The sequence below is a fragment of the Agrilus planipennis genome, unplaced genomic scaffold (assembly GCF_000699045.2).
Source record: "Agrilus planipennis isolate EAB-ADULT unplaced genomic scaffold, Apla_2.0 scaffold67, whole genome shotgun sequence".
Classification (NCBI taxonomy): Eukaryota; Metazoa; Arthropoda; class Insecta; order Coleoptera; family Buprestidae; genus Agrilus; species Agrilus planipennis.
In genome coordinates, this window is record NW_020438908.1 from 1139968 (window position 1) to 1156104 (window position 16137).

The 16137-nt window shown below is 35.2% G+C and overlaps 2 protein-coding genes across 3 annotated transcripts in view; both read left to right on the forward strand.

Moving 5' to 3' along the window:
- Positions 1-602: 602 nt before the first annotated feature.
- On the forward strand, positions 603-2176 carry LOC108733637 (N6-adenosine-methyltransferase non-catalytic subunit). Its single transcript, XM_018464885.2, has 4 exons — positions 603-800; positions 863-1024; positions 1092-1528; positions 1589-2176. Exons 1-4 carry the CDS (start codon positions 735-737, stop codon positions 2094-2096), a joined length of 1173 nt encoding a protein of 390 aa, XP_018320387.1. The 5' UTR covers positions 603-734; the 3' UTR covers positions 2097-2176.
- A 102-nt stretch (positions 2177-2278) lies between these two features.
- Positions 2279-16137, forward strand: part of LOC108733636 (phosphatidylinositol 3,4,5-trisphosphate 3-phosphatase and dual-specificity protein phosphatase PTEN) — a 121582-nt gene continuing 107723 nt past the window's right edge. The window contains exon 1 of one of the 2 annotated variants that reach the window (XM_018464881.2): positions 2279-3381. In XM_018464881.2, the coding sequence (XP_018320383.1) occupies positions 3336-3381 (46 nt within the window). In that variant the 5' untranslated portion in view covers positions 2279-3335. The remainder of the gene's footprint in view (positions 3382-16137) is intronic. The other variant, XM_018464882.2, reaches the window with a different exon arrangement.

Genomic DNA, 16137 nt, shown 5'->3' on the forward strand with positions numbered 1-16137 from the left:
ATGATACCTATAGTAGTACTATCCTCTAAAAGAGAGGAGTTATAGATAGCCTTACATAAAATGGAAGCGGTAGGTACTGACAAAACAGTATTGTATAAAAAAAAAGTAAAATAAAAATACTGATAGGAGTACAGAGACTAAACTAAGGATAGTATAGGGTCGAGTCGCCTTTAACAAAAAGAACTCACTTCTATGCTCACTAACGGTTAATTCAGAAATTGGAAAAAGATTGCTAAAGGTGTATGTCTGGAGTTGGCCTTGTTCGGGTGCGAAACGTGGACGGTGGGCGAAGCTGTAATGAAACGGTTAGAAGCGCTCGAAATGTATTACATGCGAATGATGAGGATATCACGGATAGTAAAGGTTAGAAATGAGGAGGCATTCTAAAGCTTTATAAAGCGTAGGAGAACAGAGGGCGCTATGGAAGTCAATAACAAATGGGCGAGATAGATTGGTAGGAGCTCAGAGTAGTAAATAATGGTGTATTGATTGGAGATACGTTTCCATCCAGTCTTAGGATGATTGTATGAGCCGATGAACTAATGTATTGGGTTTGAGCAGGCTAAATAAACCCTTGTAACAGGCACTAATCCAAATTTCCAAACATGCGCAAAGTTTTAATCTATGCGCAAAGTTATGTCAAAACTCAAAAATGCTAAATTTAAGAAAATAATTTAATTAACAGTGGTGTGTGGTTTTATTTAAAACACCGGTACTGTTTAATTGCATGGAAAATGGGTGATATGCTTAAAGAACTTCGAGAGAGATCTAAAAAAAGAAAACAACTGCTTGCACAAACGGTGAGGAAGAAAAAGCCGCTTCGGCTTTTATAATTAAAATTATCAGATTTTTCTATAACCAGTTAGGAGTTTCGGGAGTAGAAGAATTAAGACAAGTTCTTGGAACATCTACAGAAGTTCCTAAAAGGAAGAAAGAAAAAGGGGACGATTCAGGTGAAAAAAATGAAGGGAAAGCTGGCAACACAGATGAACTCATTTATAGAGATTCATCAACATTTTTGAAGGTATGAAGTGTTTTAATATCTCATCAAGAAACTAATTTGTTTTAGTTTCATATTTATTTATTTGCAGGGTACTCAGTCTTCAAATCCTCACAATGATTATTGTCAACATTTTGTTGATACTGGTCAGAGGCCTCAGAATTTTATTAGAGATGTTGGTCTGGCTGATCGATTTGAAGAGTATCCAAAATTAAGAGAACTTATTAAGCTAAAAGATGAACTTATTTCTAAAACAGCAACACCACCTATGTATCTTAAGTGTGATCTCACTAATTATGATCTTAAGAATCTAAACAGTAAATTTGATGTAATTTTAATTGAACCACCATTAGAAGAATATCAACGTACTATGGGCGTTACAAACATTCAATTCTGGACATGGGATCAAATTATGAATTTAGATGTTGGAGAAGTTGCTGCACAAAGAAGTTTTGTATTTTTATGGTGTGGTAGCTCTGAAGGGCTTGATATGGGAAGAATTTGTTTAAGAAAATGGGGATTTAGAAGGTATTTATAATATTAGTAACTTAGTATCTAGTAATGTACTAATTAACAATAAAATTGCAGATGTGAAGATATTTGTTGGATTCGCACAAACATAAAAAATCCTGGTCACTCAAAAAATTTAGATCCCAGGGCTGTATTTCAACGCACTAAAGAACACTGTCTAATGGGAATTAAAGGAACTGTAAGACGTTCAACCGATGGTGATTTTATTCATGCAAATGTTGATATAGATCTAATAATCTCTGAAGAACCAGAATATGGAAGTTTGGAAAAACCGGTTGAAATTTTTCATATTATAGAACATTTTTGTTTGGGCAGGCGTAGATTGCATATTTTTGGTAGAGATAGTACCATCCGACCTGGTTGGCTTACTATAGGGCCTGAACTCACAAATAGTAATTTTAATGCTGAAACATACAGCAGTTATTTCAATGCCAGTAATATTACCACAGGTTGTACAGATAGGATTGAAGCTCTTCGTCCCAAAAGCCCTCCACCTAAGGGAAAAGGTAGCTCAGGTAACAGAGGAAGAGGATCCTTTAATAGAGGAAGGGCTAGAGGAAGATAAGAAAAATTGATCAGTTCACACCTTATCAGTGGACTACACTGTATACTTTATTTTCCATAATAATGAAAACATTTAACCCATTGTTTATTTTAAATTCGACTAATGCAATGTAATAACAAATAATTCTGTTTTACATAATTCATTGTTTAAGTATTCATCAGCCATCTATCGGAGAATAGCCAAACTATACTAAGGAAGTTCCCTAAGTTATGATTTTAAGGATTAAATTTTACTTTAGTTAAAATCTCATTAACCAGTCAGTTCCATCAAGTAATTTATTCTATTATATTTATCTTCAACTAATATTAAACCCAAACAGGTAGTTTTTTTGTACTTATGTACACCATAACTGTTACAACAATCTACTAAATGGTCTTGCAGAATTCTATCTTATTTGCAGAAATTATTTTAAAGGAAATTCTAATATTTGAGTGTTCGTGAATAGTTCTATTTATTTATACATCAGAGAAATACATACTGTTGTAGATGCCGTTATAAATCTCTAATCTAAGTATTTGTTCATAAAAAGTAACCACTAATTCTATTTTATAAATCGTTTAGTTTTGTGATATTTATAAGTACCAATAAAGCTTTCAACATTACATAAAATATACAGATAGAATGAAATAGTTATTAATAGTCTTATCAAAAGCACTTTGCAAGTATTACAGATTAGTAAAAATAAACGACATGTTAATCGACCTTGGTTTCTGAGGCACCATTAAATGACTACAAAAGCGTCCTCTACACACTTATGTTGGTACTAGCAGTAGTCATTTGCACGGTTCGGTTTGGAAAGTATGTGTGGTGCTCGGTAAAACAAAGACGATCAACGATATGATTAGCTTTCGTTTTACTTTCGAATATTTACGTTAATTTGATCGAATTGGTAGTAAAACGTAAGCATGAGAAACCTAGCCAACCAAAAACTTATTGTGATTAGCACTGGCTGACAACAATGAACATACCGAACCTCGTAGTTCTTTAATGTACCTGTAACAACTCGTGTAATACGTCTTTTAAGAACCAAACGGTCAAAATCAGTTTTGGGTACACTACCGGTGCCGATTGCAGTGAATCCGTGATAATTAATTGTGATTAGTGGTGTAAAGTGTAACCAAAATTTTATATCGTCAATGTGCTATTTCCACCAAACCTTTCGGACATCATACCCAACCTGCAAACTTGTTAACGTGGAAATTTGGTTTTTTAATACTTTTGTGGAGTACGGTCAATTTTATGGGTCTGTGTCACAGTTGCCGAAAGAATAAGGTTCCATTTCGAGGTAAATTTGCATTATAATTTCAAGTGATGCTTATAAGAGCACATTTAAAATTAAAGAGACCGTTTAGGATTTTTCACCCCTTTCATTGTATTCCCAGAATTTGATCAAAACTTCTGGTAAATGCAGGCCACACTATCTGCATAGCAATAGTTATCTTAGGGAGATAAGAACACAAAAGGCTCGACCTAGTCGTAGACTATTTGCAAATGATATCTTCGAGTAAGTACATTTACGATAAGCGATTTGCCAACTCGAAAGCGCATTTCGTTTTGATAACCCGGCTAGTCTTCTCGTCTGCTGTGAAAGCTTGTTCGGTTAAAATTACCAGATAAGACTCGATTATTAATAAAATAACTATAAATAATCAGCACAATGTGGATTCTTGAAAATTTTCAGTGGCTTTCTGGTAAGTCTTAAACGACATTTTATTAAAATAATTTAATACGATACTGTAGTGCCTATAAATTGGCATTCTTTCTTTCTATCATTTAGATAGAAGAGATTTAGAAACGCAGGGTTGTTATAGCCGCTATATCGTAAATCTAGGAAATTGAGGTTATGCCACTAAATGTATACCAATTTTTGACAAAACTTTTTTAAATTATATTCCCAACGTTTTTGTTTCCAAAATGATTCACTGTTATATTAGGTAGGTAGGTACTACCCACTATTAAATATTAAAATATAAAATCGCTTATTCTCTTTATTATTTGTTAAAAAGATGGAATCGTTTATAGAACAAACAGTTTGTTCTACAACAACCGCCAAAGTTTTTCCAATCTTCATATTTGGAATCGTTTATATACAAAATAAGTATATTAAAAATGAGTACCTAGATGTCTGTTTACACATTAATTATATAGTTTCTTGCTTCTTAAATATTTTATAGGTTTATTAGTTTACCTATTGCACAAGAAAAGTGAGCTAATAAGTAGGTGGTTACCCTTTTTTTTGCTTTTCTAATTAGTATTCCTTTATAACTAGATAAGTCCTTCCTACAATAAATTTAAGTGATGGTTAAGTGCTTAGTTTTTTTTGTTCTAAAAAGATCTCATTTTTATGACTACATTTACAACTTAAGTATTAGGTATTGTAGGTCGATGTATACCTAGGTACCGTCAATATAAGTTAGGGAAGAATACTTGACCAGTAATATGAGGTCGTGAAAGCAATTTATTTCCTAATTTTTACCCTTGTCGGTGATATATTAGGGTTTGCGGTTTATTGACTATTCACGTAACGTATAATAACCTTGGATAATTGGTTGAAGGCCATGCATACAGCAGACGCATGTATGGAAGCATATGGTCTATACGTACACTGTAAACCTAGATTGTGTAGGTAGGTAGGTTTCATTTGATGATGATATGTAGGCACTTTAATTAAAACAAGGTATCCATCTTAAATTCCTCACGTATTGTGAAAAATTAGGTAGACACCTTTCTAGATATCGAAAATCAGCAACTCCTAGTTTTTCGTCTTTTATCTTTAATATTCACTCTTTTCTTACTTTTTCTTCCCTTGCAGACCAATATTTTTGTTTTACTTTATTAAGTTTTATACCATACTGTTTTGTTAATACTGCTTCCATTTTATGTAAGACTATCTCTTGCTTCTTACCAGATACGAAGATTGCTATAGGTATCTGTAAATCTGAGCATAGTAATCTTTTGCTCCTGTATATGTATTCCTAAGGTGGCCTTGTCTTTAATGATATTTATCACGTCTTCGATACACATATACCTACTGTAGAGTAAGAAGTAGCGGTGACAGTGTACATCCCTGTCTGACTTCCTTCCTGATATTTACTTATCTACGTTGCTGCTTAAGTTCTATAACTGTCTGTTGCTCTTTTTACAAACTGTATGTATATTACTCTTCTATCTCTATCTCATTTCGATATTTTTAAGTGTATTTAACATCTTGTCCCATTTAGCATTCTAAAGAGCTTTCTCTGAATCTATGAATTCTATATACGTTCTCTTGTTACCCGTAAAGCTAGAATGACCTCCCGCGTTCCTCTATTTCTTCTAAACCCAAATTGGTCTTCCCCTAATAGTTCTTTCGCTCTTTTTTCTGCCCTTCTCTGAACGATAGTTAAGGTTTTTGACACATAAGAAGTTGAATCAACTGTTCCAAATTTTTCGCATCCGCGCCTCTCTTTTTTGATATGACTACTACCAATTTCCCTTTATAGTCCTCCGGGACTTTCTCCGTCTCGTGTATATGTGACTAACTAACCTAAATATACGATAAATAACTTCTTGTCCTGTGTGTAAGATTTCCATCTGTATCCCATCTGTACCTGGTGTCTTATTATTCTTTAAAATTTTTAATGACACATTCTTTTCTTATTATGGGGTATCCTAGCACCTAGCTCACTTATTTCCACACTATCTTCCTTCACTAAAACAGCTCCTAACTCTTGACCTGCGTATAGATTTTCTCAATACTTTCCACCTATCTGCCTTTTCCTCATTTTCTGTTATAATGACTCCTGTTTAAAATTCCTTTTAATTATATTATAAGCCTCGTTGGTTTAACATGTTTGAAACTTTTCGTCTATTTCTTCGTCTATTCTGCTCTTGTATGTCCGCATTTCTTCTATTAATCCTACAATCTCGTTAGTTATCCAAGGTTTTCTACTTTCGTTTTGTTTAAGACCTAATATATCTCTAGCTGCAGAATCTAGACACGTTTTAGTGCAGTTCCATTCTGTCTCTACGCCCCTGTTATTCGTTTCTTGCCCTTAGTATTTCGTCTGTCCTTCTATCTACCCTATCACGTGTTTCAAAGTTAAGACGTTTTCTAAGCTTACCTCTTCTTCATAATTTTGAACATAAGATTGGCCTTCATCACCATTAGGTTCTGATCGCTATCTATATCTGCTTCCGGATAACTCCAATAGTTCTTCACATGATTTTTAAATCTTTGCTTACCACGTGTAGCACCTCCTAACGTGATGGTCATATAATGTATTCGCGACGGTTAAGTTGAAATTTCCTGCAACTATTAGGGTTTCCTGCCCTTTCACTAAGCTGAACACGTCTTTTATGTTTGCATGTACATACCTCTTCTACGGCTTCGTCATTGTAATGTGACGTAGGCATATAGACCTGCTCTATTACCCTTTACCGAATTACGTTCCATCTAGTGTCTATTCCAGAAGTCTCCGACATCCGGACAACAGACTTTACTATGCCTCTATATGTAATTCTAGTCTAGCCCATTTTAACTTTTAGAAATTTTCTTCTCCGCTTGCTTCATTTGTTATACTCGGGTTATCATAATTTGGTGGTTCCCCGTTGCCTTTTATTTGGTTGCGTTGTGTATCAGAGTGCCATACCGATCCTCGTAATTTCTGTCACCCTGAGTACCTAAAGAGCTGCTACCCTCTTTCAGGGACGTGTCTTAATCTGGTTTCTGATTAAAAGCCAGCCTCTCCCCCCATTATGGTTGAAGCTGTGGTCTATGTCCCTCAATCATCGAAACGTGCAAGCCTATCCACCAAGGTCAAGGTTCAAATCCTGTCGAATCGGTTGAATTAAAATTGAATTTGAAAAGTGTTTGAAAAATTGTAACTGCTTTAATGAATGCTGAATCATTCAATCTAAGCGATTTGTTTTTATAACATGTAGTACATTTCAAATATGTCTGACCATTCTATACATTCTAATATTAACATTGCTCAATAACTTTTAAGCTAAACTACCAAATTTACGTACCCCTAGCGGCTATCCTAGGTGTATATCTTTAAATTTATTTAGACGAAACTGACCTTACTTTAATGAATTTACTCCCAACCATAATTGCTTATAGTGTCTTACTTTTTGTTGGATATTATGTATGAGTAGATGTAAAAGCAGTACTTCTATGAGTTCTGTTCGTATGTATAATTATACAATACATTATTGAACATTAATAGACAAAGGGTTATAAGTTCACCGACTCACACCTTTCTTATTATTAGTCATTAGTCATTGACTCAAGTTAATCGAATTACGATATTTTATGATAACTGAATTACATTTTTTTATGTTTATAAATAACTGTATCCCTATTATCAAAACTTAATTATTCCACTCAAGTTTTTATTATCAGGTTTTTATGTTTTATTCTTATACATACTTACGTACTCACATATTTTTAATTTTATCATTTTAAAATTGAGATCCTAAACTAAAGATAAATAGCTGTTCGATTGATTATTAAAATAGGTACCTGATATGACGCAGTACACCAATAAAATATGCTATAATTTATAATACGAGCAATTCTTATGCATATACGAGGGTGGATTGATAAGTTTCCGGCCTAACCAAGAGATGACGCCACTAGGCCTACCTTGAGGTGACATTCTATAGTACCATCCTTGGATAGCTTGTAGCTATAGTTTCAGCCCGATCTCCTTGCTAGTGTAGGTTTGACAGCACGCTGAACAAGACGCCTCTGTGGTTTTCGTAAAAATGGAAAAGCAGGAAAATCGTGCTGTCATCAAATACTTTTATTTGAAAGGGTTAACGCCGAAGGAAATTAAAAAAGAGATGGACTCAACACTGGGGACATCCTCCCCGTCATATTCAACCGTTAAGCAGTGGGTTTCCGAGTTTAAAAAGGGTCGTGTGAGCACCTCTGATGGGCCTCGCTCAGGACGCCCCGTTGAGGTCACAACTCCAGATATGATCGAAAAAATTCATCAAATAGTGCTGGGAGACCGCAGATTGAAAGTGCGTGAGATAGCTGAGACCTGTAAGATGTCATATGAACGTGTGCAACATATTTTGCACCAACATTTGCATATGGAAAAGCTCTGTGCAAGATGGGTGCCGCGTTTGCTAACAGTCGACCAAAAATTGATTCGAAAAAACATTTCTACCGCAAATTTGTCATTGTATAAGCGTAATCCAAGCGAATTTTTGCGTCGATTCGTAACCGTTGACGAAACGTGGGTCCACCACTACACTCCTGAAACCAAAGAACAGTCTAAACAGTGGATTGGACCAGGGGAACCAACTCCAAAGAAGGCAAAAACAATTTTTTCGGCGAACAAGGTTATGGCTACTGTTTTTTGGGATGCAAGAGGTATTATATACATTGATTACCTTGCAAAGGGTAATACTATCACTGGTCAATACTACGCAGACTTATTGCAACGTTTGAGCCACGAGGTGAAAATTAAACGACCTCATCTGGCGAAGAAAAAATCTTGTTTCATCACGATAACGCACCAGCGCACACGTCAATCGTTGCGACGGCTAAAATCAACGATCTAAAGTTTGAATTGATGCCGCACCCTCCTTACTCTCCAGACCTAGCCCCGAGTGACTATTTTCTGTTCCCTAATCTCAAAAAATGGCTTGGCGGTAAGAGATTTGCGGACAATGAAGAAGTAATCGAAGCTGTAAATGGTTATTTTGAGGAGCTTGACGAATCAGTCTATAGAGATGGCATTAATAGACTGGAACACCGCTATGAGAAATGTATCAGCCTTGGAGGAGATTATGTTGAGAAATAAAAAAAAAAAATTTTTAAAAACCTTGTTTTTCTTGGTCAGGCCGGAAACTTATCAATCCACCCTCGTACATATAGTATGACCCTATAATTAGTTTATCCAAGAAGGCCCTAATGTTTGGCGAAATTTGTAGGGTAGATGTTTCGTATTCCGATAAGTAGATTAATTAGGACCGTATTTTTCGGAAAGGTTATCTTTTCGAAATTTTAATAACTAGTTCAGATTTCCAGTAACCGAGCTCCGCCATTTTTGAAAATATAAGAAAAAAGCATCGTGCTGAAGTGTGCTAGTGTTGTACTTTAACGTGCTATTTTGCAAAAAAAAGACATTTACACACTAATATTATCAGTCATTTTTGGATTAGGTTAAATGAAGTACGTTACAATATATTAGGTTATGTTATGAAAAATATTAAAAATGACGAAGGTCACTTCTTTTTGAATTAAGTATATTAGTACGCCACTTCTTTTGTTACTAATGAATTTTGCAAGTACATACATTGATCGCATTGAGTCGATTCACATGGACAATGCCGCTGTTTCACCGTTGGACGGTAACGCAGCGAAAACAAGAAAATACCTAAGATTGCGGAGGTTGATATTATTGATACAGAACTATTAACTGGAGAAGTGAAAAGGCAGCAAGAATTATGAATAAAAAATATGGAAGTAGGTAATTAAAAAACTTTATCTGGTCTCTCCAAACAGCCTAAAAATCTCGAGCAAATCCTCCGTTTATGGCACGGGTACTCACGTAAGGGTGAGAAATACACATTTTACATGTCGAATACGCAAATATGAAACGTCGTCAGTGATCAATATCCATGTTTCTTTGTTTTTTAAATGACCAACGTTTATGTCGTGTCCAACATTGTAATTTGTTGTGTGTTGCTGTTGTTACTGCACCGTAAAAATACCCTTCGGCACCGGCCGAGGATACCGTGGATAGAGAAGGTTAGAAACGAAGAGATATTAGAACGAATAGGAGAACAGAGGACTATGGAAGTCAATAAGAAATAGGGGAGATAGGTTGGTAGGACACTTTCTCAGGCATGAAGCTCTAGTCAGTGACATATTAGAGGCAGAAACGGAAGTTAGGAGGAGTAGAGGTAGTCCTAGATTAGATTGCTGTTCGCAAGTAGTTAAGGATGTGGGATGTTCTAGTGCAGAGCCGGGCAAACTTGGCTCTTTTGACTCCCGACTGCTCCTCAAGGTTAACCAAGTAGCTCCTCATTGATCCTGCGAGTGCGAGTGAGATGATTCTTTCCTTTTCTTATCCCTTCCATTTCGTAGGTGAGTCCCCTCTTCCATAGCCAAACCCAATAGTTTTGCGAACGTAGTAACGAACATTTTCGTAGGTATTATTTAAGTTGCGAGAGTGGCTTCGCTCTTCTACGGGATGAAAGGGCTTGATATGGGAGTGGAAGGGAGAAGAAAAAGACAAAACAAAATTATTCATTACTGCTTACTCTCTCGTACTTATTGAAGGGTATGGGAGTGACTCAAACTAACCCGGCTTTGTTCTAGTGCTAGGGAAAGGCGAAGGTTAACTTAGGATAGGAAAAAGTGGAGGTACTTGTCCAACCAGTCTTAGCACTGACGACCTTGTTTTGATGATGATGATGATGATGATGATGATGATTTCATTTCAAAAAAGTTAAAAAGACCACGTTGTTCTAATGGATGACGTTAGAAGGCGGACGATGTTCTAGGGTCAGGATAAAACTATGGTAAACAAACCGTGTAGGGTGAAGGATGTGAAAAATAACTAAAATAGAGTCATATGCGGTTTATGGAGAAACAAGCTGCCGTAGATTATTTTAACCAAGTTCGGTCCCAACCAGATTTATGTGTATATTTTCTGTGAATGCTATGTACTTCATGCTGAGAAAAACTGTTTTACGTAATCTATGACATTATTCATCATCATAAGGTCGTCAGTCATAAGAGTGGTTGGACACGTACCTCCACTCTTTCCTATCCTGAGCTAAACTTCGCATTTCCATAAAACTAGAACAGACCACATCCTTAACTATTTGCGAACAGTAACCTAATCTGGGTCTCTAAGTCCTCCTTGCTATATGCTAATACTGCTATATCATCTGCAAATCTAAGCATACTAATCTTTTGCCCTTGCACATCTTTCCCTACAGTTGTACTGTCTTTAATGATGTTGATGGCGTCTTCGATGTATAGATTAAAAAGTAGCTGTGACAGTGTGCATCCCTGTAAAAAAAAAAATAGGGAAAAATATTCAGCAATAATATTATTGTTAAAGTGACTGCTCTAGGTGAATATTCGTTTTCAACTTGAAATTATTTTTCGTATTAATCGGTTACTTTACCACTAAAACTATAATGTTGGTGCTAGGGTTGACGTTTGACATTTTTAGACTAGAATCTGTTCAATTTGTCAGTGTTTTCTTCATCATCATAAGGTCGTTACTCCTAAAACTGGTTGGACACGCACGTCCACTCTTTCCTATCCTGAGCTAATCTTTCGCATTTCCCTAAAACTAGAACAACCCACATCCTTAACTATTTGCTAACATTAATTTAATCTAGGCCTACCTCTACCCCCCCCAACTCTCATTTCTACCTCTAATATGTCTCTGACTAGACCTTCATGCCTGAGAAGGTGTCCTACCAACCTATCTCCGCTATTTGTTATTGTCTTCCATAGAGTCCTCTGTTCTCCTATTCTTTCTAATACCTCTTCATTTCTAACCTTCTCTATCCTCCTCTATCCATATTTTTAAAATTTGACAAAATAAGTGTTACCAAAGAAATTATAAAGCAGTTTTAGTGTTTTTTCTTAAAATTGACGTTTTGGTATGTTCAGCGTGGTACACACTTAAGAGGACATGATCTGAGTTAGTACACATGAATATACAAGAGTTATTCTAGACGTCCCAGTTTCGCTTAGTCTCAAGCCATACGGGTTGCCTCGTCCACTACTTTAGTTGTCCTTAAGCTTTTTTAATGTAAACTGTGAGCGTGAAAATAGAAGAATGGAATAATGAGAAGTATTTGTAATTAATTGACTTGTGTGAGCAGTATCCGGTGCGGGATTCTAGTATTTTTTTTATTACTTCAAAAACAAAAGTAATGACATAGAGCGAGTTAAAAACACACACATACGATGTAAAAATTAAATATCGCACATGACTTGAAGACACATATATTGTGCGTGCTGTCAGGTGTGTGTCCAGGTTTAGATATTTTTAGTATCCTACCGAAACTGGTTTTATAAGGATCATGTTTTGAGAGAAAAATAAAGAAAACGTTATTATAATCAGTCAGTTTTATTTTTTTATCTTTAAATCACATAGCTCTGCAGTCTTTGACATTTTCACTTATTGATAATTAAATCAAAATCAACATAACAACCCCTCATTTAAGGAAATACTTTAATAGCGCCTTAAAAATACTTAAAAAACTTCGCTTGGATTGAATTTAACGCGCCGAACATGACCGAACAGAGCGCGAGAACTCCCGAACGCAGTTTCGGTTTCGGTGATGAAACCAAAACTCGTTTTTTGCCGAAACTCGACCGAAACCGAACTTTCGGTCGGACACTAGATATTTTTGAGCTGTTTTTATACCATGAAAAAACCAAACAATATTTGATACTGGTAAAACGCTGTCAAACGTTATGAAAATGCTATAACCACTATTGGCAATATTGCTTCCATCGTCGCATGAACACAGTAACTTTAATATTATGAAATTTATGTTTTAGCTGCATTGAGTTTAAGTAGATAAAATTAATTTGCAATTTTAATACTTTTCAAGGTCTTTTAAAAATCCTGCTAATGCGATGCAGCGAGCAATGCATAACCGCTCTACTAAATCGTTTCTGGAAACATTAATTGACATACCTAATTAATAATTTATTTTTTATTTCTTTTTTTCTAATATTATGATACTTATGACACGACAATAAATTTTAACATATTGTGTAACTTGGTATAATTAAAAAAAAAATGCTCGATCAGTATTTAAACATCGAAGTGAAATATAGTCAGTTAGCTGATACCTGTTTATTTATATAAGAGTATTTGAAAATTATATACAACTAGTAGCGACACCCGGCGTCGCTCTGGTTAAAATACATCCCATGTTTAATGGTGTATAAAATATTTAAGGATCCACTTTTTAAACTAGATAATATAGATTGCTGTTTTAGATATTGAGAGACTTACCCCCGGTGTCCTGGGCGCTGATCAACGTGAACAATTTGGTTAAACTGATTAGAGCCAATCACGTTCCGCTATTATTCAAAATAGGGGCACGTGATAGGCTAAATTCAGTTGAACCAATTTGTTAACTTTGATCGTTCGATCGTTCTAGTCTGTTGCAGAACACAAAATTATTCTCGATAATGACAGACCACCCTGTACCTTTATAAAATTTCATAATTATAGTAGATCGTTCTAGAATATTCTAGAATATTTAGACAAAATCTAGAAAATTCTAGAAATCCTTGATAATTAATTGTGGACATTTGGAACTTTCCAGATCATTCCAGATATTTCTAGAACTTTCTGGAACATTCCATATCGATTTTAACAGTTGCACACAATTTGGAACATTCGTTATTGTCATTTATGATTNATGTTGTGCGTACGAAGCTGTGATTTGAAAGTGGCCGCATGAAGACCAAATACGATTGACGAGCCAAGTCCGTTGTGTAAGGACGACAAAGTATGGCTACACATATTATCTAATAAGGCGGAATGGAAGTTTCCCTAAACTACAGGCTTGAAATGGACCCATACACCGTAACTAAACGCACCAACGACGTTGTCTATGGAATTCAGGAGGGACATTCATCTTGGCCGGCTTGCTTCCTACAGAGCCGACGTCACTGTATGTGATGATCACTTTCAGGAGTGGGGGGGCAGTGTCACGTGTAGGCAACTTAACTTACACAGTAACAAGTAACAATAAAGACCAGATTTTATAGATGTAACGTTCTGGTTCATTCCGGAACAAGTCCAGCTACCACAAAAATTTGTCGCGAGGTCAGAATAGTTAGTTCGAGTTTTAGCGATGAGGCAATACAAAGTGAGAAAAGAAAAGCAAAAAAAGCGATAAAGTGTGTGATGTACTAGTGAAATAAAAATTAATTAATGATAGTAGATATATATATATATTTTACATTTTCGCTAAGACCAAGGGATATTTACCACCCCAACGGGAATTTGATAGGAGTTTGTGGTGATAGAGAAAATCCTGTCTTTACGTACGCGCATTAGATATAGATATATTTAGATTAATCAAATGAAATACCTACTTTTAAGAAAGGCACAACACAACGTTGATGAAAAGAACACGCTTATATTTTCAAACGGTTGGCAGGGTATTATTGATAGTGTCAAAAATGGTTGGTTTTATCACATTAATAATGTTCACATTAAAAGTGGGCGAAACACGTGTCCGCAGGCAAAAGATTTAGTGGTAACTTGGGTGAGTCCTGATTTGGTTATCTATTCGTTTATCCCAATCCCCATTTTCTGCTTTCAAATTAATTTAAAAGTAAGAGAAGTATACTATTGTATAGGGTAACTTTTAAAACTGTTGCATTTTATTATTTTTTTATTTATAAACCAACGTTGGAATGACGGACATGCAATGTTATGTCTATTTAAATGTCTAGAGGAAATGTTTAAAAAATTACTTATTTTAAACTACGAGACCTGTACGTGCACGTTTATGTTAATTAACGTTTCCACGTAATATAGGTGATATTCTGTTTTATCGCCGTTTTTGTGATTCATTACACCATACTGAAGCAATTTCTAATAAAGAAAACTTCAAAGTTAAATTTAACCAGATTGCATCATTCTATCGGTTTTTACATATTGGTGGCTTACCTACTAAATGCGATAAGAAACGTCATGGTGAGTTAGTAAAGTATCTTATCTGACCAAAAATTATCTGTTTTAATAATTGCATTGCACGTATAATAAAAAATTGGCATTTATCTAAATCCGCGTTTGTAAGTTTTAATCTACGTAAGTATTAAATTAAGTATACGTGGCGAAATCTACTACAGTTAAAAGAGGTGTCCGTTTAAGGGAGAATTATGTTAAGAAAAATTCATACACTTGTAACACATACCTACATAATGGTATTATTGTTGTTTATTATTTATGGATATTATTTTAAATAATAATATTGCACATTACGTTTAAAGGAAAAGGATAATGGAAATTTAAGTTAGATAGCACTTATGTATGTATGTATTTACTTTCACAGACAGGAACAAGTTACAAAAATACATTACACTAAATTAAAAATCAAACGTAAAGTTCATCTTATAGTAGGTGAGATAGATTAAGGAATAAATCTTGCATTTACTTAGAAAAGAATTGATGTTGATAGTTTATTATTAAAAGGTGCTTCTGGAAACTTTTTCGACCATACTCGTTTGGGCAACTGCAGGTGTTTAGGATGTTTTAAATGGGACTGATGTAATCTATAGATTTCAAATAATAGGTCATAATTCGATTTATTTTTGAGTTGTCCATTCAGAAGAGGTTTTTGTTAAAAAAATACTTAAAAAGTACTGTCCGTGTCCATACAAGACTGTGTGTGTCCTCCTATGGGAGAGTCATAACATTCCTTTTCTTATGGAAAGCAGCCGGGATCAGGTAAATGTGTCCTCTCGAGAGAGATGTCCGCTTATCAGAGGTGTCGGTAAAGGAAGATTCCACTGTATACGAATTATTCTTATAACTTACGATTTGTACCTATATACATAGCAACAGTTGACAATATCTCATTTGAAAAATCTTAGCATTTGCTTGCGACTTCGGCTCACTGACTTTTTATGCTAATGCAGAATAAGCATTGGACTGATGAGTTACAACCATTTTATTAACGATTAATTGGAAAATCACGATTACCTAGACACTAAGACTGTTACATAATATAGCAGGGTGTTATTCCAACACCTTGGACGATCGTTCTAAACAGTGACGTTCGTCGACAGGGCTGTAAAACACATTGAAATCAATTTGATAATACTTATGGTTTTGCCGAACAAACAGAACAATAGATGCAAACTGAAACTTCGTTTTATAATAGTGTCACGTGTAGGGAAGCCATTATAATTTGGATCTTTCTAGAAGAAGTTCAGCCTCTATAAATATTTGCTGCAAGGTCAGAAGAGTTAGTTCGAATTTTAGCGATGTAGAGCAAGATAAGAAGAGCGAAGAAGTGATAAAGTGTGTGATAT